A 23492-nucleotide genomic window follows, 5' to 3' on the forward strand; every position below is an offset into this window, starting at 1 on the left:
TTACAGCTAACTAACCACTTGAACTCCCTAATGCAATATCTGTGTCAATATTTCAAGGTATTAAGTGCTCTAATCAATCAACAAGTTGTTCTGCTGCTGTTGTATTTATTTTTACATAATGGCAGGAAAACAAGTTTTCAGTGAGTTTATTACATATGACCTGTCTAGGAAAGACCCGTATTTTGTAACAGAGCCACTAAATCTCAAAATGCTCCCAAAGCAATGCACCAATTTTCTTCTTACTTCTAAAATATTTCAATAGAGTGAAAATTATACACATATTATGCGTAGCATAAGCACATCAGCATGCAACATTTTATTAAGCTTCTAACATCTGTGGCATCAGTGACATCAAAAAATTAACTGATGTATTATGCTAATCAAAACAAATCAAATTCCAGGGAACACAAATACTCGGGAAAAAAAAACAACTGAACTTAGAAAGGTGCCTTTTTATTCCTTGCAGTTAAAATTCCTCTTCACGTGCTAAGAAATTTTAAAGAACCTTTCTTCCAAGTGAGAACAATGTCACTGTCATGCAGGATAGGAGAGGAACAAAAATTTCTTGCAAAAAATACAAAATGACCTTTAAAATTAGAGCTATACATAGTTGGAGAACAAGTGTTATCAACTGACCTATGAATTTTTAATGTCAGAACTTTTCAAGTTGCCAAGTAAGAGATGACTAAAATCTGATTTGAAACAAAACTTACTTTAAATAAAAATCAATAATAACATCATTTAAAAATTCTCCTTCATTTAGACAATGGAGGTCTTCATTGGTCACAGAAATACCACCTTTAGCTGGAGGAGGTGGATAAACTATCAACCTGAAAAGAAAAATACATTCAATAATAAATATGAAAAGCCAAAAAACTCAGAGAATTGTTACAGGGCAAAGAGAAAAATCTTACTTCTCTATAGGACCAATGAATACTGTATGTGGTTCTCCAATTTCTTCATCATCATCAAAATACGGTAACTGTTTATTTCGCTGCTGCATTTTGGACTCAGAAGCAACCTTAAAAGAATAAAATCAATATTAATTTGCATACTGTGCTCAGATTTACCAAAAAGGTAATGAAGCTTGGTGAAGTCCAGCGGTGTAACATCCATTGCTTCTGAGAAGGACTTCAGTCTGGTTTTTTTCCTAGTTCATTTATTACACTTGGGTCTGTACTCATTTCTTGCAGAGCCACAAAACTTTCAAATTCTTTAAGAGGTAATTTTGTTTAAAGAAATCACTAATTAAATTTAACTACAACACTGCAACAGAATTTCTTGTTGAAAATATTATCATTTTACCAGTAGATGAATCTGGAAACAACTATGTTGTCTAATTACAGTAAAAATTTCTTGTCCCTTAAAAACTTTCAAATGACAGCTTTACTTGTGGACCTTTGTACAACTTTACGATCAAAATAAACACACTAAAAAGCACTATGAATGCACAGACTATTTCCCAGAGTCTCATAACCCACCATGGACCAGTCTGGGAATCCTCATATAAAAGCCTGCAGAAGTTGTTGGGGTTTTTTTTGGTCTAGTGACTAGCACACTATCTTTAGTGTATTTGTAACCCAAATAATATAATGACTTTGTTCTAAAATAAAACATAATTACATTTTTAATTTTGTTTTCTCTGTGAGATGGGCTTCCTTTGGAATTGTCTTCCAAGCACTTAGTAAATGCAACAAGCCTGCCATTGGCTTCTTCAAAGGAAATTTTCACGAAGAAGTCAGAAATATTATTTCTAATACCAATGTCAGTAATAATTTTTTCAAATATTGAGTTTGCATGAGGATCAAGACCAGTTTCAAAAATCAAAATGATGTACTGTTCTTCCTGACCTACAAAAAAGCAGAGAGAAAATTATTCATTTAGAAACAAAGTAAAATATGTCACAATTATAAAGAGATTTTAAAGAATCGCGAGCCAAGAGTGTACACACTGCTGACAATATATACAAGGAGTAAATCACATGTATGCAGACAGACTGAAGGATTAACTACCAGAACCTTCTACTTACATTTGCAAAAAGAGTGCATTCAACTTCTACCTTAATATAGAAATGTTAATTATTACACCTGATAGATTTTTAAAAGATGCTGAATGCAAAGCCAAAACATATTCTGAAATAACAGCTTCTCTGCTTACTGACAGTAAGACTCTGTAATCAATACTTCCTTTTTCTTATTACAGTTCCTATCCTACTGTTTCAATACAATTCTGGAAATTATGTGTTCAGCATAATTTCTTCTCTATATAGGGAAACCCCTTGCCATAATTTATGCCAGGTCAACACTAAGAAGTCTAGAGCAGCTCTCTCAAAAAAAAAAAAAAAAAAAAAAATCAATGAAACTACATTCATCTGTGGAACTTTATTAGAAAAGAACAACTGTGTCAAGAATGTAGATAGGCTTTTGTGATCTCAATGTTTATTATGAAAATGGCTTTCATGTACTTAACCCCATCAACTTCTACATGGTATTTTATTTTAAAAGGTTTCAGCCTTGTTTTCTCCTACTTTCAAATAGATGTGATTGCAAAAGGGGAAGGAAAAAAAAAAGAGAGAGAACTAAGACAGCATATACTAAATTAATGAAAAAACAGTATGTGAGACCCCATGATTCAGGTACATTCATGGTGTGTCCTGATCCTAGAAGAATACACTATAAAACATTATTGCTTTTTGAAAATTTTACATATTAAAGTCACTACAGCATATAAGCCCAGAGGTTCCCAGCCCTTTAGCTAAAACAGTCTATAAGAATTACTTTTACACAGATATACAGCACTGGCATATAAATATCAGCTCTTTCAGGCAATAGAGATTGTCAGAAACAGTGAGAGGTTGAAAAAATACCACTTTACTACCGGGGTAGCTAGCAACTAGGAAACAAACCTTAAACCACTGCTTAGAAACTAAACTGAATAGAATACTGAGGGGGCAAAAAAGTACACTTCTGAGACAACTGTTTCCAGACTTAAATGGGAAAATAAGCATGATGCTTTTTAAAAAAGTGGATACAAACTGTATGCCACATATTAGAAGCCCAAAGTTCTAACAAAACTACTCTTACTGATTTTAGGCATGTATTGTTGGGTAAGTAAGTACAAAAGCCTGTAATGGCAATTTCACAAAAGAAAAATTTATTTTTCTCTGATCGGATTTCTGTTACTGTAGAAACAGAAATCTCTTAAGGATCTCTGATTCACTGGCAACCAGCTTTCATTTCTAAAAAGTATGCATCTGAACAAGGAAAGGAATTTAAAATGTCTCAGTAATAAAAATCTTCATCTCCTTACACAGGTAAAGGGATCTCACCATCTAGGAAAGCAAAGCCCTGCTTTCAGGTCCTATAACAAGCAAACCAGAACCGCTCTCCCCCAGTGAACATTCTGCAAACAGAATACCATCAGGTGCTCTCTCATGCTTACTCTTGCTAGCTCTAATAAATCTTGTATTTCTTTTGGTACAGCAGCTTAGCTTCAACAGGTAAGCCTACACCTTTACCAAGAGTTGGAGTATGTGAGTTGGATCAATCAGCTGTTCTATAAATACCAACCACTCACAACATCCCAAAACCAAAAAAGCAACAAGTTGCCCTAAGAGGAATTATTTAGGTAGTCACACAGAGGAATAAGATTCAGGCTACAAATCCCAGTCTCATGTAGCTGGCTAACTCAGAGCCGCTGGGACCTGTTTTTCTGTAAGAGGAGTTTCAGACACATGCATAGCCATTCCTTTTGGTTATTCTTAACCCAGCATGCTAACTGTTGTGAAAAATAATTCTTCAGCATGTTTCCTAATTCACTGCACACACGGAATTTAACTGGATTTTGGGTTCCTATTTTGAGAACTAGGCATCTACACACAATTGCTTTCACCGCTATGGAAGCAGATTTAAATTTCATTGCTCACAAAGCAAAAAGCAACTGTGTTATCACAAAGTCCTCATAAGTATCAAGTACAATAAAACAGATGAAAAACTAGCTCAGAGCCACAGCATCAGAGAGAAAAGCTGGGTGGAGAAAGGCTGAGAGATATGGAAAGGGAGGGATTTCTTACCCAGACAACTCAGGAAGCTTTTCCTTTTTTCACCTGTGAACTCCTGGGCTCACCTGGGGTCTAATGCCTGCGCCCAGGATTATCTCTCTCTCCCCTGCACGCTCTCCAATTACTTTTGCAATTACAGTACTCTTTACACCTCATACTTTTTCTAGGAGGTCAATGAGGTTATTGTAACAGTATTATATGTTGGAAGCACGCAGTTCTAAGATTGTTGAAAGCATTCTTCCCCCATTTACAAGTACAAATAACCACAAAATTTAACCTCAAGAAAAGCGTATTTAAGGGGAAGAGGACTCTATGCTAATTTGAAAAACAGTGTGCATATTAAGATGCTAGATCTTGAGGAAAACTATGTTGAAATTAAACTTAATTTTAAGATACATGAAGACAATCCACTTGTTTTCCAAGCAGGTATTTGTCTACATCACATCACTGCAAGCATATGGGAAAAAACCCCAAGCCAACCCACACCCGTTTCTACTGAAGCTAAGGCCCATAAGCAGAACAGCCCAGAAAGCAGAAGTGCCAAAAGTTGTCAATAAATGTAAAGGCCTATATAGAAAAGCTAAACAAACCAGCTTGCTTTCATTCAGTATAAATATTAGTGGAAAAAAGTTATATTGAACTGACTAGATGATGTAACTAGCATGTGTCTGGGCAAAAAGAAGACTACAGTTTTGCCAAGCTGTTCTGAACTGTACTCCTCATCAGCCTGGGAGGATGATCATGTCTGCAAAAGCACTACACCTGCCCCAGCCAATGATGCCAGTTTTATTCTTTAGTGCCGTCAGTCATGATCCAAAACATTAGAACACAATTTAAAGTGGAATAGTAGACTAAAATAATTTTACTTACTGTCTCCTTTACATTCATACCAGACATTATCTTTACTCATTTTCAGCTGGTCTCTCAGGCTACTACAGGTTGATGGTACTGTTTGTAGGAAAACTACTGGTAATTTTCGGACACTACACCATTCACATTTGGTAAGTTCTGAAGTTTTCAGGTTAATCTCTCGGATATCACTTTCTGATTCTAGAAGAAAATAATGACATGATATTAAATAATAGTAAAAACAGGTAAGCTTCTTTTACAATTGCCTCCTTGATTTTAACAAGAAATCAGTATGTGCTTATTAACTTCTAAGAAAGTTTTTAGAAGTTTAAATTAACACATGCCCAGGAAGTGACATCTGTTAATATCTTAAAAGACGGACTGAACTCCACTGTCACCTTTCAGGAAAGGAATCAGAAACACACTGTTTTCTTCTCACCAATTTTAATCTAGTTTTTATTCCACATAAAAACCAGCATTTCTAGTGACAATTTGAAATAACACATTTTACAATATGTTTTTAAAACTTTCTTTGTAGATTTATCTTTGACCATGTTTCCTTACGAAAAATAACTTAAAAATTAAGAGGAGAATAAACACATGCAGAGAAACAATCTGATTGCCTGAGGAAAATAAGGTACTGCTCTCAGTTAACTACCAAAGGGAAATGTCAGCAACATGGTAAATTTTTAACGCTACATCTGATGCTGGTGGTGCCAATGTTGAGTATTTTACAGCTTTTATTAAATTACACAAATGGAAGGAAAAATGTGTGAAAACAAAGTTCTTCAAATTTGGTGAAAAGACCCAGAAGTTCAATGCCAGTAATTGTTTCTAGATCAGGAAATTGGTTAATGGTAGTCACTTAAAGATTCAGTTAGTTGCAGCGTCCACTGTTCTACCACGTGCTTGATGGCAGCCTCCAGCAGGAAAACTATATCCTCTTAGTTAGGGGACAAGACATAGACAGGATAGAAGGAGAAATGGAGCCAGCACAAGTCCTTCTAATAAATAAAAATCAATGCATAAAGTCCGTTTCCTCCCCCTTTCCCTGTAAAAGGGAGGAGACACTGCAGGGAATTAATGAAAAGTCTAAGGCCTTTCTTAAGTTAAATTCTAGTAAATATTTCATGACCAGACAGATGGTACGTAAAAGTTAGTAAAACGATTACCGCATAAGGAGTTTAATTTGCATCACCCTGAACATAATTACATAAAACCGTATGATTAAAAAAAAAAGACATAAAAGACACACCATTACTTTCTATCTTACTAGTATTAGATATTAGAGGTTCTTATTATTAGTGGAGGGAGTGCTTTCCCCATCCTCACCCTCCATCCTATTTTTTTGTTATTTTAAAACTGTTTCCCCTATCCTCCTCTTGGCATTTAGCAGCCAATGTCCAGCAGCAGTCCTCTACATCCTTCCTTCTTGTTGGCAACTGAATTCACACCCCCGTACCTGCCAGAAAGGAGTCTGCTGCTCGTAAAGACAGGGCAAACAGTTACCCAAAGCAAAGCATCCATTGGCTGCAGACTGGAATTGGTGGCCACCACAGCTTCTGCAGAGCAAAGCAGCTCTCCCTTCCTTCTAAACCTTCCGATACCCCTGTCCCACTAGCTGGGAAGAAGCAGCCCAGCTGAGGCAGGCTGCAGCAGCAACATGCTTCCTTCAAGCTGACTGGGCAGCATTTACTGCTCAGAACAGCAGTTTGATATTTCATCAGGAAAAGAGCAGCAGAAATACGCTACATGGATCTAACCCACCCATCTCCTTGCACTGATTCTCCTTTATCTCCCTAGGGACTTACACAGAAGAAAATGAAGCTAGTAACTAAACGAAGGTTTTTAAATGACTCCTAGAGCCTTCTCTCCTTTGTTTTTAAAACAAACACCAAAACAGCTTTCCAAGGCTATGCTGTAATACCACAGTCTCTATAGTAATACTTTAGTTTTCTCCTTCCTAAATGTACACACTTTCCTTAATTAATTTCACCTAACTTGCTACTTTCAGAGGCAGACCACAATAACAACAATCCTAACTTAAAAGCTGGATTCAAGCCACTGAACTGAGGCACACACGTCCTTCTAATGGTGTCTAGATAGAAGGCTCTTGCCAAAACATGAGCTAGGTGGTGTTTGGAGAAAACTCTGAATCCTCATAACTGTGTTTGCACTGAGATGAAGCATACCAGATTTCACCTGAGAGGAAGACACTCTATTCTTCAGATGAATATTTAATTCTTATTAATCCTTTTACATTAAACCATCTTATAATACATTTCACCATGAACGCCTTAACCTGTGAACAGTATTTCCTGTAACACTGACATTAGACAGACAATAGGACTTATCCATGAAAGGTGATGTGAACAGTTTTTTATGCATTAGAAACAAAAAGGTGTGTCCTTGAGACACCAGTTGGGAGTTGCAGAAAACTGACAAGAGATGTGGAGAAAATTTTGAGAACTTGACAGATATTTATACACACAAAAACAAGGTCAAGGCAGGACAGTACTGCTGTTTTCTACAGCTGTTCAAAACATTTCCCTCTTCCTGAAAGAGCATGACCATCGTAATCAATCTAAAGAAGAAAAAATACTAGGTGTCATTTTTATTTCAAGATGCCTACCTGTATTAAAACAAATCATGCTATGATTATGAACTTAATAGAAATGGAGCTAGCTGGGAATACACCCATCTCCCTCCAGATGCAAAACTCAAAAAACACGAAATGGAAAAGCGCTACATGTTCCAACAAACACAGCATTTAATGAGTCACCATTTTTATGCTATTGTGGGATCAAGTCCCATGGAAATAATTTCACGATGCAGCTGTTTTGACTAAAAGTTCATAGACATTTCCTACAAATTTTACTAAGCTTTTTAGTGGTTTTTTTTTTTTTAATGCATTCAATGCATGAAAATTAGTGGTTTCTCCACACCTAAATTTTCGGTGCAACAGAAATTTAAATACTTGACTGAGCAAAGGCTATGCTTATCTTCACAGGTTGTAAGACACCTTTTTGCACATAATAATGACAAAATACAATAGTTCTCTTTTACAAATAACAAAAGGCAAAATTCGATAGGACTGCATCTTCATGGAAACTAAAGATTAACAAAAGGAGGCAAAGCTGCTTTTCAGGCCCAAAGCAAACCCTACAAAAGAACCAAAGCCAATAGAGCAATAGTTGTAAGCTCTCAATTTCCTAAACTATGTTATTGTATTTCCTTCAGTAACATGAAATAGACAACCTATAGGCTAGAGAAGAAAAAAATTTCAAGGCAGATGCAGACACCTGTGTGATTTTCACTCTCTATTTATGCACCTGAAATAAAAGAACTAATAAACTGTTAAAGAGGTAACATGTTTTACAGGGGTTACTCTTGCCTATTGTTTTTGTTAACCATTTTCAAGACAACCTTTTCCAGTCATCACCAGAGTATCTACAGCTCCTCAACTAGGATGAAGGGGAAGAACTAATGACCTAATTGCATGCACACCAGACTGCTAATTCCTACTCTGTGAATTTTCTTTACATCAGTAGAAGGCAGAGAGAATGCAAAAACATTTTGTTTTTTATTCACCAGGCAGTTCAGATCAAATTTATACTCTCTTTTTTTTTCCCCTCTTATCTGACTACAGGCACCCAGTGTAATTTATTACATACATAACAAAACCAGAATCAACTTTTCATTATGATCCACCTGTTAATTCCTTTGACAAAGTTACTTAATTCAAAATATATCTATATATAGAGAGAGTATTAACATAAAAAGAAAGATTTCTCACCTTCTTGACTTTCTAGGCGTATTTTGATATAATCCAGGCAAAACTGTGGAAGACAACACAATAATATTTCACTACTTTTCCATACCAAAATTGACTTAATGCCTTTTAACTATTAGTAAACATATTTCAATTAAGTACTTGCATAATTAAAATTTTAAAATAAAAATGTAAAATTAAAAAAACCCAAACAACCCAATGCATACATTTTAGCACAACTCAAGGAAGCAAGTATATTCTTTACTCTTCAGTGTCTCTTTCAGTCATACTGACTGTTGAAACTTAAGATCGCTCCTAAGCACTCTGTTTTTGAAAAGGTTTAAAATACTCTGAAAAATATCACAAATTATAAGGAGAAAAAAAATTCTTCAGAAGAGAATGTCACCTATCAGTATCAGTATATAAGACAATCAAATAATAGGGTTTTGCAGAGCGGGGGCAAGAACAAGTAAGACCTCTGCTATTTATATGGTTACCCCAGCAAGAAGGATGCGTTTCATCTGCCTTACTGCACACAACATTCAATACCTCCTTGAAAATCTCCGTGTAACTCAGAAGTTTAACACAAAAAAATATTGTTCTAGAGAAGCAAAATTATTCTCCTGTACATGTTTCTTCCTCCCACCTATCAACATCCATTTTTTTTGGTAATTCTTGCCTTCAGTTTTTTTAACAAATGCACACTGACCCATAAGCCCCCACCCCCAACCAAGTAAATAGGGTTTTCAAGGGTTTTGCAGGCATGATGATTCTATTAAACACTAGAACCAGATCGTATGTGTTAGTATGTAATTCATTGGGAATCACAGCCTCTGAAATTAGAGACAAACTTACAGTTCCACAGACAAAGGCAAAATATGATGTTGTTTACGTAAGAAAGTAACAATGTCCATCAAAAACTGAAAGGAGATTTGTCAAGTAACAAGTTTACTTACAATCACAGGTTCCACTACCATTCTTCGTAGTGTTCCTATTCGTATACTTCGACAGTTCAGAATGACACTTTCACAGGAATTTTGATAATTTAGAGGTACAGCCTCAGTTACAATCTCTTGAGAAATAACTTTACGACGTTTTATTGGAGTGTTAGACACAATGTTCCCAAACTGAAAAGTAATTTTCAAGGTTTCAGAATGTCTCACTGAGATTTATTGCTACACAAGCTTGTTAAAAACTAGTGACTAAATTTTCAGCTACTACTCTGTTGGTCAGTGGGATTACTTACTATAGCATTCACCTCAACCACGTACAGCAGATAGAGATTTCCTAAAGGACTTTTTGGGACACCTGAATATGATACTATTGCTAGATCCAAGAGAAAAACATAAGCTGACACTTGTAGACATTTTGTTAGCTTTTCCAAATCACAAATAATGCTTCTAAAATTGCCAAAACTGATTTAGTTTTCATCATTTTGAAACACTTTGCAGCCCAGCAAAACATGGTTATTTTGAATATATTTTATTCGCTTATTTATATAAAACAGTAATGCTGTAAAAATACCACAGTGTTGGTGGTTTTATTTCTTCTTTCAGTTTTTATTAGTCTAACTTTTTGGTGACTGAAAACACTGAGTTATTACTGAAGTACAGTGCATCACCACATTAGCAGGAGTAGAATCTTCAATATAAATAAATAAGCGCAATCAAAATTCCTTAAACCAACCCTACAGAACTACTAAGATGCTTTTAGGACATAGTCCAGGGTCAGAAGACTACACACTGAAAGAAGGCCATGTGGAGTTTGGCTCCAGTTCAAGAAAGTCTATAGATGCCGACTGAAGCTGTAAGCTTAATGAAGTCTCCTGTTTACCAACAGAACAATCTTACAAAAACCTATTAAACTGGAAGAAAGGTGGCTGATAGACATCAGATTAATATATTTAGTTGTGTATTGCTTATATTGCTCTACTTTGTTAAAGGATTTTCTGTACACTAGTCTTTAGTATTTATATTGTTTCATAAACCTGTCCATTAATAAACATTCTTTCGAGTTACAAAATACAACTACACTCCCACAGAAAAACATCTTAAGGGAGTCAATATATCTATTAAGACTAAATGTAAAAAATTATTTGGACGTCCCTAATCACTAGCCTACCTTGGCCGTAATTCAAAATAGACTTTTGGATGCTTTATGTAAATATAGTGGAGAAGGCAGAGACTCTAAAGCCCTGTTATTAAAATATTTTCCTAGGAGTCTTGAAGACAGCTTTTCATTTGTGTCTTCTGGACTAGCTAAATATTATTAAAAGCTCAAAACTCATATCACAGACAAACATTAAGACAATAAACATTAAAGTGGTGCTATATACAAGTAGCCTCTTCAGTAAAGAACTAATATTTTGAGAGAAAAACAAATGAACAAAGCTTCTTAAAATGTCTTCTATAATATCTGACAGAAACACTGAGATACCTGCAGCTCTTGATAGCTTCCTTGAATCAATACAAAGTTTGTGTTAAATTTCACTGAAAAAAATCAGTTTCCCTTGTTTTCAAAATCAAGTTATTTTCTACTTTTGTCTAAAACATGCAGTTAATTTCCAATGTTACAACTGTTTCTTAAAGACTAGTGAACAGGAGCATATGGATATAAAAAGGAAAACATGTGGGAGAGTTTCATAAGTCTTAGACATCAGTGCCTTCACAATACAACGCTTTCAATTAATCCAGCATATAATGCCAGAAAAACTGAAATTCGAAACTATTCATCATCCAAGCTTTTAGCCCCACAGTTTTATTGTAGGCTAGAGGTTCACAGCTTTATACTGATAGCGGTGACTAATTATACACCACATTATAAACATCCATAATTTCATCAATTACAGCACTAGAACACTGGCTTCTGAATCTCAACATAACATGAACATTTTGGCATCAGTACTTCAGCATTCTAACTTGGAAAACACAAAAGATTTGAGACTGGAGGTGGAAATCTGATCAGATGCTCTTGTTGAACCAAACTCACAATACTGAAACTGGACACGTGACCCAAGAATGGTTTTAATCAGCACTATTAATTCAACACCATTTGCCACAGGGAATTTATTCTTCTTAATGGCTCACTATTGAGGTGGTGAAGTTTTTAACATACCGTGAAAGCTGTGCCCTTTGACAGCACTTAAGGAGTCTGCTCATGGTGCATTTTTTTGTCTTTGTTTATCGTATTTTGAAGTGGTACTCAACTAAAAAACAAAAGCCCCACCATGAAATCCTTGAAATAAGTGTTATTAATTGGGACAGTTGTCAAAGTATTTTAATTTTAAAGGGCCGCTATTGCTCCCAGTGCCTCTTTACATATTTAACCTCACATGTCCAAAGTCTCACCAGGCAACAGCTGGTACTGACATTCTTCTGCAAACTAAGTTGGCCCTTGGGTTTCATAGAGACAGGCTGCCCAGTCTTAAGGAGTATACATTCAACACAGAAGCATCTATGTTAAAAGCATAATTCAAATCATTATGAACGCTTGTAAAAATATAATGAATACATTTTCTTATGCTTCCAGTATTCTGTAAGCAGAGATACTATTCAATGAGCTAAATAAGAAAATCAATCAGATATAGTCAACTTCTGACAATGCAAGACAAGCCTTCATTACATTTCCATTTATAAGTTCATTCTTGTTTTCTTTAAACAAAGCATTAAATAGTACCTGATCTTTCATTCTTGCTTTTCTTGGTAGTGTGACTGCAATTTCTGTATCTGTTGTTATACTACCTATTCTCTGTTCTAGTCCACAACTGTTTTCCTTTAATGCTGCTTCCACCTTTCCTGTAGAAGGAGCTGGGGAGGAGCGGGCTGAATCTGCAGGACGAGGTGAAATGCTTTCCATTCTCCTAGTGCTGCCACTATCCTCCTCCTCATCATCATCACTAGACAAAACAACTAAACAGAAAATATTACATTCTCAACCACTACATTTTTCTGTAACAGAAATTTCTTTTCAAGCAATGGCTTACAAGTAATTTATTTAATTGTCCTGCAGTGCCAAAAAAAGTCCACATTTACCATTATATTATGCTTTTATTAGTGTTTATACGGAAACTGCTCGCAGGTGCTCTCTCCCTCAATTTTTATTTCTCATAACTAACTATACAAGAAATAGGTATCATTAATCCACCTCTAGACAAGAAGTGAAGTCATACATTTCTTGGTTCAATCAAGAGCTGACAGTAAATAATACAGCTTAAGAAAAACTGATGAGAAATTTTGACTTAAATTGTTCAAAATCAGTAAAATAACATGGTCCAGTAAACTAAGCATGGAACTAGAAACGTAATTTCCCAAATTCCAGTTCCTTCCTGCTTATAAAATGAGTTTACACAGAGAAAGCACATAAATTAATATTTTACAAATTATTAATTTTAAATAAATGGGAAAACTTGGATAGTGTTCAGGTGCATAGCTGAAAAGGAAAGAGAAAAAAAACAGCAAAGATAGTCTTTCCTTTGGGAGAATGAATGATATAATTCTGCTAAAAATCATAAAGTGTAAGTATTTTTTTTTTAAAAAATCATGAAATAATTTGTTTTTCCCAATGTTCATCTTTTTCAGAGTACCTCAGTATATGAAAATAGAATTATAAAAATTTATAATTCTCTTATCCAATAACATAACCACAAAAAAAATCCATGCAAAATCAGTAACGTAAACCTGCAAGGACAGTTCCTTCATTATACAATAGTTTGGATTTCCAGTTTATGGCTATATTCATAAAAAGGTACTTACTTGGATCATTTAGTTCAGATGGTCGTGTACTCCTCGGTCTTAAGCTTCCTGTAATTTTAGGATTTTTTGTCCCAGTTATAAGACCAACTTTTCCATTCTGTCGTAACATAGAATGTCCTACAACTTCATTACTCAGTAGAATATCCGTTGGACCTTTCCCAACAGCAGAACTATAAAACTTCTTTGTATTGAACCCTGTACCTGAAGATTTTTGCCCTGCTGAATTCTGATGTATTGAAGAACGTGATAAAGGTCCCACAGATTCACTTAATCCCACAGTTTGTCTGGAGACTCTTTGCAAATCCTTTAAAGAAGCACTTTCACAATGCCGGCATTTGGTCTGATTTTCATTTGCCCGCCCACAATTTGGGCAATCGGTAGAAGAATCAATGTGTTCCAAAAGCTGGAGGGGACACACATACACACATAAAAAAATAATCAGTAACTGCGTAAGTACCAAGCTACCATTCCAAATCTTATATTTAATTTCTGTTCAGAATGAAGATTGGCAACACGATATTAGCAATTACAGTAAGCACAGAAAGCAGATATTAAAATACAGTTTGATTTTTTCATTTAAGAAAATGAAAAATATTCTAAGAGGAATAAATGTCATTTGTGGCAATTTTAAAAATGTGATTAGCGTTGGACAATTCAGATTTTCCTTCTTGCCTTTTTTCTTTTCATACATAAAAGGTTGCATATTGTACAGAGAGATATCCATCAAAGATAGATCCGTTTTGTTTCTCTCATATATACTAGGTCCACCTTAATTACATATCAGAAGCGCAGAACTTGGACTTCTAAGTCTAAGGAACTCAATACTAACACATAAACTACTGAATATGTACTGATTTGAATATGGGACACCTCTAGAACTGAAATTTAATGTATGTTACTGTCTCCTGGAGCACTGAGCTCAAATGACATAATCACTGTACTGTGAACTACTGAAGATAATAAATAAATACCTACATCCCACCAAAAATGTTTTGAACCTATTTTCAAAACACAGCTATGACAATTTGCACCCCCCACCCCCAGCCATGTACACCTTTCCAATAGAGAGGACTTCCTCAGGCATGTGATCTTCAATCATTTTTAAAAACAAATGCAAAGAAAAAAAAGTCATACAGGGAGAACATATTATCTTTACAAAGCTTCTGCACTTTAACAAAGCTACACATACCATAGCAAAACACATGCAAAAAACCCCATTGTATAAAATGTATCAGAACTTTAAAACCTGAGTGATGGAATAAGATAGCAAGTGACATGAAAACCAGTGTTGTGCCTCAGTGCTCAGTTACAGGATGTATTTTTTACAAAGATACTACTTATCACATTGAAGAATTTCAATCAGACATTAAAATATTGAATAGAAGCTGCCAATCATACCTGAAGGATCTTAAGCATAGAATAAATGTACCCTTCTACCTCAACTACACACAAAATTTAAAACCAACTTCCTTTCCATGTTTTGAGAGCCTGCATCTTGATGGTAGGGATAGCAGTGTTTGATTAAGAGGGGCATGGACTTTTTTAGACTCTATTTTAAGATAATGACTACTTAAGTAGATGCGTTCTACCCAAATGCGTCTCCTTACAGCTTGTATAATACAGCATTTTTTTTAACTTTGAAATCTGCAACATACAAATACTACATACCCTATACAGATATTCTGCCCTTTCTCTGAAAGTTTCAGAATCCAAAGCTTTTGTTATGTTTCAGCTTTTTTTTGTAAGCACATATGCAGCAGAAAATCCTCCTTCCTTTAAAAATTAAGTATGTTTTTAACAATTAGAAAGTGCAATGTTTTATAGTCTGTAAGATCAAAACCACTTGCACTTTGACTGACAAGCAGCTGTAATTCCTCTGGCATAAAACCAGAACCAACACTTTTGAATTGTTCAGAGGTTCCATAAACCTCCAATCGATTATCTGCACACTTCGGCAACTCATGACTCATGAAAATGCATATGGTCATGACAAATACATAAATCGTTCTGTTAAATCCCTTTACTGTAATAAAGGATAAATGTCTTAACCCATTTAAAAAAGAAAATAAAACCAAGAGCTGTCCTAGCGAATTCAGTTCCAGTAAAATCCGCTCTGTATCCAGAAAGTGTATCCACAAACTATGCAGTCTTACAGGGTCATAACTGTTGTATGGGATTGGAGTAAAGGCCCATCTAGCCCTGTGCTGTAGTTTCAACAGTGGCCAGTGGCAGATGGTTGGGAGCGCAGGGAATAGAGAAAGGACATGTCTTCCTTACTTGATGTCATTACCAATATAGACATTTCCTGAATCAGCGGGCTGATTTCCAATCAACCTGTTTAATGATGATGTAGTCTCACAGATTTTATCAATCCCTTTTTGAAATCTCGTAATACATTGTGTGAAAAATATGGGGGCTTTGCCTTTTTTAAGGTTGACTGTTTTACCACAGGCACTCAGCTCTTGTGTCGGAGAAAAAGTAACTGGTTTCCATTCAAGGCTGTTGGTGTTCTCAACTTTACGGATTTCTAAGGCATGCATGCGAGAAAGTACCAAATGTAATTAGTAAATACTGTTTACAAGTGCAATCTGTCTGATGGCTTTGGAAATGAAATCATGCCCCTGGAACAACGTAATTGAGTCTGCACTTTTTTTACTGGGGAGACAAACAGCAGCTTGTTTTAGCAATGTGGTCAGCTACATGCAGTCTGGCTCAAGAACACCAAGCTGCTGATGCATCTGCATGCAGCTCCAGCCCTCACTTTCCATGTGTATACAATGCAGAAAGTAGCTCTGGAAGTCAGTACCATGGCTTTGCAATAGGGAGGAATATGCTGAAAGCAGACCTCATTTTTGCATGTACACAGAGTCTTCTAGTTAGAGCTAGGAGTTACTGCAAATGGCCTACATAGATCACAGTCCAGCCAGAAATGATGAGGCTGCTCTCCTTCCTCTCATGCTAGTGCATGTTATTTGTAGGGAAGAAACTCTGTGTATGAAAAGATGACATTTGTTAGATCTTCAGGCTGAAAATTGTTTTACTGAAGCAGTGACAAGATTCCATCTATTTTTAAATTATTTCCTTCAATGACCATTTCAAACTAGAAAACTGTTTTCTGCTTTTGTCCCTTTCTTGACATGACAAAAGCGATGAATATTTTACTTCTTTAAACAAACAACGTTACCAATGTAATGATTAAAACAAAACCCACAGAACTGTAATGTGTTTCCTTTTGAACTGCTTTGTTACTTCATTACTTAGCTTTTATATATCATATCCATATAGATATTATATAGAGATCAAAACCTCAGCTATTAAAATTTCCAAGTAACATCATATTCATTAACTAAATATATAATGAAAGTGCATAAAAGCAGTACCAAGTGTTTCTTCCTAACAAAGAAGTACAGTCTGACTTACTCTCTAATACACAGGACACAACACAAGATGATTATACAGAATAATTACAGATCTACTTTTTAAAAAAAGACAAACAAAACAAAAAAACCCAAACAGATAAAAAACAGATTAAAAAAACTAGGAAGTTTTACTTTGATAGTCATACAGTGTGACCTGTATGTGGGCATTATGAATCTTCCATAGTAACCTGGGAAGATGGCAAGAAATATGGAGCCTTACAAAAATTTCCAAAATCTCTTATATCTGCTATTCAGTAAAGTTCCAGACAAAACATCCTGGTTGCCTGCATCTGTACCCGAGAATGCCATTGATACCTGTGCTAGTATCACTGAGAAAGAGAGCAACATAGCAAAAAGTACTTGCATCTTTGCAGTACCTCTGTCTTTGCTGTTATGAGTACAGAAAATCATGATGGTTTAAAAAAAAAAAAAACAAAAAACACAAAACACAAAACCTGTCAGCGACTAAAATATTATTCCTCTATTTCACAGACAGCAAACCATAATTATCAGTTTCTGGTTTACTGATCAGCCAATCAATTTAAACACAGGTTATTTTGCTTTCCAGTGCAGCACCTGTTTGTTCAAATCAGAAAGCATTTCATAGGCAATATCAATATTAACACTTAAATATCTCTTTAACTTTTTTACAAATTATGTAAATCTTTCTCCCAACTCTAAGGATTTTTAGAACATCAACTTATATTACAACTGAATCCCTGTTTTTAAAACACGCATCGACTTTTAAACAGAAGTTTACATGTTTTTAAAATCTAGCCCACCTTTAAATGGGTTAAGCATTTTTTCGTAGCAGAAGATACAGCTAAATCAGACTGATATGAATTGCAGTGACGTTTCTGTTGCACCTTTCTCTTAATTTCAGATTCTGATTCTGATTCTGACTCTTCTGTGTTTTCCATTATACTGTCTAGGAGGGAAAAAATTAAAAAATGTTAATAAGAAATGTCTACTCATATGCTGTTAAAATTAAGATAAACTTATTTCTTCACATAAACTAACTTGAACTAAACATAAACACCTTTTTAAACACCCAAACTACACTGCTTGAAGTGTCTCGTGATTTGTTGTATGAATAAGAAGAAAATTCCCTAAAATAACTTTGAAAATGTTGTTTTATTAATGCTATTTCAGTGTCCCTCAGTGACAGTGTGTAGCTTAATATCTTTGGCAGAGGCTTTAGACTTGAAAAATCTATACTAACTTCACAACAGCTGCAATGGAGCATCCACCACCAAAAGCAGAAGGGGATCTGCTAGATTATGCTGATGGTAATTTTCACTAAAGGACTGCTGGTGAATGCATTTTGAATAATTGGAAGCAGTCTGTGTAATTAGGATTATTCCCTCAACACAAGACTCAGCAGTACAGCGAACTATCCTGTTTTATAATGGGGCATTCATTTAAATACTGGAAGAGTGTAAGAACAAAGAAATCCTTAATCTACTTAAACGAACAATGTACAGAGATTTTCTTCTAAGCGCAGTGTGTTGTACAAAAGTGCCTTAATTCAGTTTAATGTTAAAGTGCTATTTACGCTCCCTAGTTTAACTGTGGTCTCCATATTGGAACTTTTTTAAGTCTGTAATTCTTTTATCAGGTATGAAGACTTTTTCAATATACATACCAATAGTCTCACAAACATCCTACTATTAGAAGACATCTCGAAACTAAAGAACTTGTTTTCAAAGAAGAAACAATAATAATTGGGGTTTTTTCTAAGGTAACCTTTGTGTAGAATTGATGAAGTTCTACTTAACATTAACCTAAAAAGGCACAGCAGAATAGCTGGCCAGTATAGCTGGCCAAGCAGGTGAATAGCAGGTTTACAAACTCTATCTATACCTGTACAGACAAAGCTCAACCAAACACAGTGATCTTTTTCTTCTCCAATTTCACAATTTGCACACCTCAAAGCAAATTATATTTTTCTCTCTTGCACCTCCATCAACGGCCCCTAACCAATAATTTAAGAGCATATTTCAGTTGAGCTACAGGGCAGTGCTGACGCCGGCTCTTCCACTCACTACCTCAGTGCGTCGATATACTTTGTATCACATGTTCTTTACCACGTTACATTTTGCACATACTAACAGTGCTACAGCAGTTCCTTGTCAATAATTAAAGAACAAGCTGGGGGCTTGGGCTCAGACTGCACGATCTCCAAAGATCTGTTCCAACTCCAGCAGTTCTATGATTCTACATTTTCCCAATTTCAGTTGTTTTTAAAGTAACTGAAGCCTAATTTTATATTAATTATAACATGACCTAACAGGCCGCAGCCATCTGTCAAAAAGGGGAAAATTCTCCCTTCATGCACAAACTTGTATAAATCTAGAATAACATGATATAAGGATATAAATAGATATACTAAAGATTATACAAAGTTTGGCAACACACCCACCCAAAGCAGGTATCAAAAATATTCTGCTTAAAAGAAATGAGAAGTCTAAACATAACTTACCCACTCCTTGAGACCGTGGTAACCTAATGTGGTCTGCTTCTACTTTCTGAAGTTGAGGTGGGTATTCTTTTCTGGAAAATAAATTAAATGTACAGTTGTTCTTTTGACAGACACCATTGTAATTTAGCCACAATTATACATGAAAAAATAAAGCTGAAATGTATCTGAAAGCTACAAATAAATAACTTGTCATACTGCATGCTATTTGTGCACTTAAAAAAATATCACCAGAATGCTAGGAATAGCTACGGTAAAGGTCTCAGAAATATTTCCAGTCTAAATTCCTTTGATAGTAACCAATAGTTCAACAGTCTCTCATTTTCAGACCCAAGTCTTCAAAGATTGAAGCCTGCATCTCCTCCTCCTCATTCACAAAGTGCAAGATAGATACTTTTAATATCCAAAAATAGAAACAGCTATTATTTTAATACTGAAGTAGATTCCACAAGTTCCACAACTTAAAAACAGGAAGAGATGATGTAAAACAGAGGAAAGAGATCTGATGTCAAAAATTATGGCCAAAAAATAAAAAGAACAAGACAAGAGAAGACATAATTCCTATATATTTATTTTAAAAATACAGTAATGTAGACAAATCAGTGAATAATAAAACTTCTGTTGGTATAATTTGCATACTATGCATATCACTTTTTTTTATAAATCAATGCAATATAAATCATTATAGCAAGATTTTTTGAGTCTCCTGAAAAATGCTTGCAGTTTACCCACAAGCGTGTCAAACTGTGCTACTACCAAACTAAGATTCCTGAGGCTCACTGCATCTCAGTGACTGTTTGTGGCAGTTCTTTCTCAGCTGTCTTTCTCTGCTCTGCAGCTGTAGATTACTTTTTCTGTTATAACAGAACACAGCACACATCTGAACACAGGAGGCCTTGCCAACAGCTTCAGCAGAAACTGGTTTTATTGGCAAGTTAAGCCAGTGTACTGGGCTGCAAATGGGTCACACACATCCCATACTGCTACCTCTGATTACAAGGACATTAATTAACAGCAAGGGGGCAAAGAAAACAGCTGTAGTCAGTAACATCTCAAACTAACAGCTAAATTTTGAGGACCCACCCAATAATAAATTAGCTATGGCTGAAGAAGACTTCAGCACTAGGTGGAAGTTTTTATTTCTTTCAGCAAAGCATTTCCTTAATGCATCAAATTATAAAATCTTTGAATTTTCTGCATGTCAAGGTAATATTTCTTGGGGTTTCCCCGTATTTTATTATTAACTAACATCTCCAGAACAAGATTAATCTGCAATGCCCTTTGGGATGCTTCATACCAAATCTGGCCCTCTAGATGTATTAGCCCACTACTAAACACAAACATGTTCTACTGTGTTACAGGGCTGCAGCGTGAAGGAAAACTTGGGCAGAAAGAAGGACTGAGAAACAAGCATGGCTGGATTGCAACACAGAATGTAGAGATGTCACAATACTTTACCATGAGTGCCCACAGGCACATCACAGATGACAGGTTAAGTAGTTTGTTACTGATTGTGTCAAATGTGTTTCTGAAACCAAGGGTTTTTTTTAATGCCTGCACACACAAAAACTGAACCAAAATCAGAAACTTGACCTGAATATTTATTCATAAATTGTGTATGATTTTTTTTCAACATTTTATTTAAAAATTCAAATCACAAGGGATTACTTCAAAGGCAGAATCAGTGGAAATACAAGGCAGAGCTCAAACTAATCATTACATAATGAGAAGCTGTTACTGTCAAAATCAATGATAATGACATCCTAAAGGGCAGAAAAATCCCTGTAACATTATTGGAGATTTGAAAAATATGACACGTTATAATTATCTTTCAGGAGTATTTCATAACAATAATTCTTGTTTTGAACATAATCACTGTTAGAAAAAATATTTTCTGTTAAATATTTTAAATATAAAACATTTAATTGATATTTAGGAGAAACAATGAAACTATTTGACATTTAACTGAAAGCAATGAAAATTATATGGTAGATTTAGAAAACTAATTTCTAAAAAAATACATTTCACAATTCAAAGTCTCTGGATATCTGTAAGTTATGATTTTTCTTCTAAAAACTGTACAAATTTATTACATTTTTAACATGCAACATACATTTATCTTTTTAAGATAATAATTTAATCACTTACCATATATTGCTTAATAATTTTTGACAATAAATTGGAATACAGTAGCATTATTTACACTTGTCTGAATTTTGTGTTATCTGCATAGACTCGATCCTTATTAAATGGCTAACTACTTGCAAGATTATGCAAGGGCCAGCAGAAAAGGAGTATCTTTCTTCTCCCACAATATAAGACTTCTATTCGTATGCTCACAATAACACCCAAACCTAAGTTACAAAACAACAGCTCCAAGTCAACTGAGGCTTCCCAACACAGTTTTACCTGGTTAGCAAATCAAGGTAAAATTTGAAGTCGCTTTGAGTCAGGAACAAAAGTGAAGACAATTTTAAATACTACTTAGTTGTAGGTCTCCTCTGAAGAAAACCAAACCCAAAACCACTTTCTTGAGACAGTAACAGCCTTCCCACAACAAGGCAGCAACTCAAAGCACCTCCTGCTAGTTTCCTATCCTGAAAACCACACACACAAACAAAAAGGCAGAGCCCACCAACACAAAGCTTTTACAGATGACAAGCCGAAGCCCCTCCCCTCAGCATAATGTCTGTTGCCAGTTGAACAGCTGCAGATCCATTGATACCTTCTCCAGTAAAGTACTTACTACACTGAGCCGTTTAATTGTGTGTACAGCAGAAACAGAATGGAAACTAGTTCTTTTTTTTTAATCAAACATGACACCTACCTTTAAAAGGACTATTTGGAAAAGAAAAAAATTCTTACATTAAAAAACCCAAAGCACTTCAAAACAAATGCCTTCTTGCTGTTAAATCCTAACTTAAACTAATATACTCCCATTTCAAAAGGAATAAATGAGATCAAACAGCTAAACAGATCAAGATGCAAGACTATCTACATACTGTGTCTAATAGAAAAAAACCAAGAAATACAAAATTGATTGCTGTTCCTCCCATCCTAGCAAATATTAAAAATACACAATTTTTTTTTTTTTGCCTGTTAGGTTTCCTAAAAATATTTTTATGCTATTTAGATTTTGCTTGAAGAACAAGGCTCCATGCTCAGAGATTAAATCATTTTAGGCATCTCATTTACCTCATCCGTTATAAGCAGTTATGATTTTAAAAACTTGAAGTACAAGGGAGGTAGACCAGTATTTGATAAATGCAACTTCAATAAGTAGTAAAGCATCAAACTGCAAAACAGTAATCACAAGTCCAAGAAAGATCAGGCTCTACCTGCAACAGACATGACAAAAATACTGAAGTAGTCTGGACTGAAGAGTCCTGAACTTTTGACACATCTTAACAGCTAAATGGTACAGCATTCTTCACTGAACATGTTTTGCCCAGACAGAATGGTATCACTGATTTTCAGCACACATTCAAGATTACTGCCATTTCCTTTGCTGATGGAATTGGACCGTACTATCTTCACCTTGAGCGGGCAGACAGACCTCTGTGATGCCCTCCAGCCAAAGTGAAATTTTTGTATTAAAATGTCTTCTCTAAGAAAAAAAAAAAAAGGGGGGGGGGGGGGGAAGGGGCAGGGGGGAGACACAGGGATCATTACTGTCTATGCCATAAAGGAATAATCCTAAAGAAACATTTGGATCTCAGGATTTAGGATACAGTGCTGTCTTAGATCAGAGCTTTCAAAACTACCCATGATCTGGCATGAGCCACGTCAAAAATACCACGTATGTGCAAGGCTGCACCAACTCCTAACAGCCTTTCCTCACTCTGCCCCTGTATAGTGCTGCTTGGAGATATACGACTGCAGGCAGGCTGTTGGTTTCTACATCATTACACAAAACGGAGTAAAGCATGATAAGATAGGAAGCACCAAGCTGCTGAGGCAAGATTTACCTTCAGTGTGTCTTACAGGAAAAGCAGAGTACAAAAGTCAAAGGCTGGAAGAGAGAAGCAGCAGCAACAGGGAGTTGGGTTTTTAGTACACAGGTCAGTAGCCCCATTTGGCCCAGAAAGTCTGCAGCTGCACTTATCGTGATGATAATGATCAAAACTAAATTTAGCAGCTCCTGCCTAAATCATCTTCCCCT

The 23492-nt window shown here is 35.4% G+C and overlaps 1 protein-coding gene across 7 annotated transcripts in view; it reads right to left on the bottom strand.

Moving 5' to 3' along the window:
• Positions 1 to 23492, bottom strand: part of SENP6 (SUMO specific peptidase 6) — a 94700-nt gene that overhangs the window by 17741 nt on the left and 53467 nt on the right. For all 7 annotated transcript variants that reach the window (XM_064447780.1, XM_064447783.1, XM_064447785.1 and 4 more), the window contains 10 exons: positions 19334 to 19404; positions 17634 to 17779; positions 13433 to 13835; positions 12357 to 12589; positions 9638 to 9808; positions 8706 to 8748; positions 4931 to 5110; positions 1624 to 1850; positions 915 to 1021; positions 714 to 830 (listed from right to left, as the gene is read on the bottom strand). In XM_064447780.1, coding sequence (XP_064303850.1) covers positions 714 to 830; positions 915 to 1021; positions 1624 to 1850; positions 4931 to 5110; positions 8706 to 8748; positions 9638 to 9808; positions 12357 to 12589; positions 13433 to 13835; positions 17634 to 17779; positions 19334 to 19404 — 1698 coding nt within the window. The remainder of the gene's footprint in view (positions 1 to 713; positions 831 to 914; positions 1022 to 1623; positions 1851 to 4930; positions 5111 to 8705; positions 8749 to 9637; positions 9809 to 12356; positions 12590 to 13432; positions 13836 to 17633; positions 17780 to 19333; positions 19405 to 23492) is intronic.

The sequence above is a fragment of the Phalacrocorax carbo genome, chromosome 3 (assembly GCF_963921805.1).
Source record: "Phalacrocorax carbo chromosome 3, bPhaCar2.1, whole genome shotgun sequence".
Classification (NCBI taxonomy): Eukaryota; Metazoa; Chordata; class Aves; order Suliformes; family Phalacrocoracidae; genus Phalacrocorax; species Phalacrocorax carbo.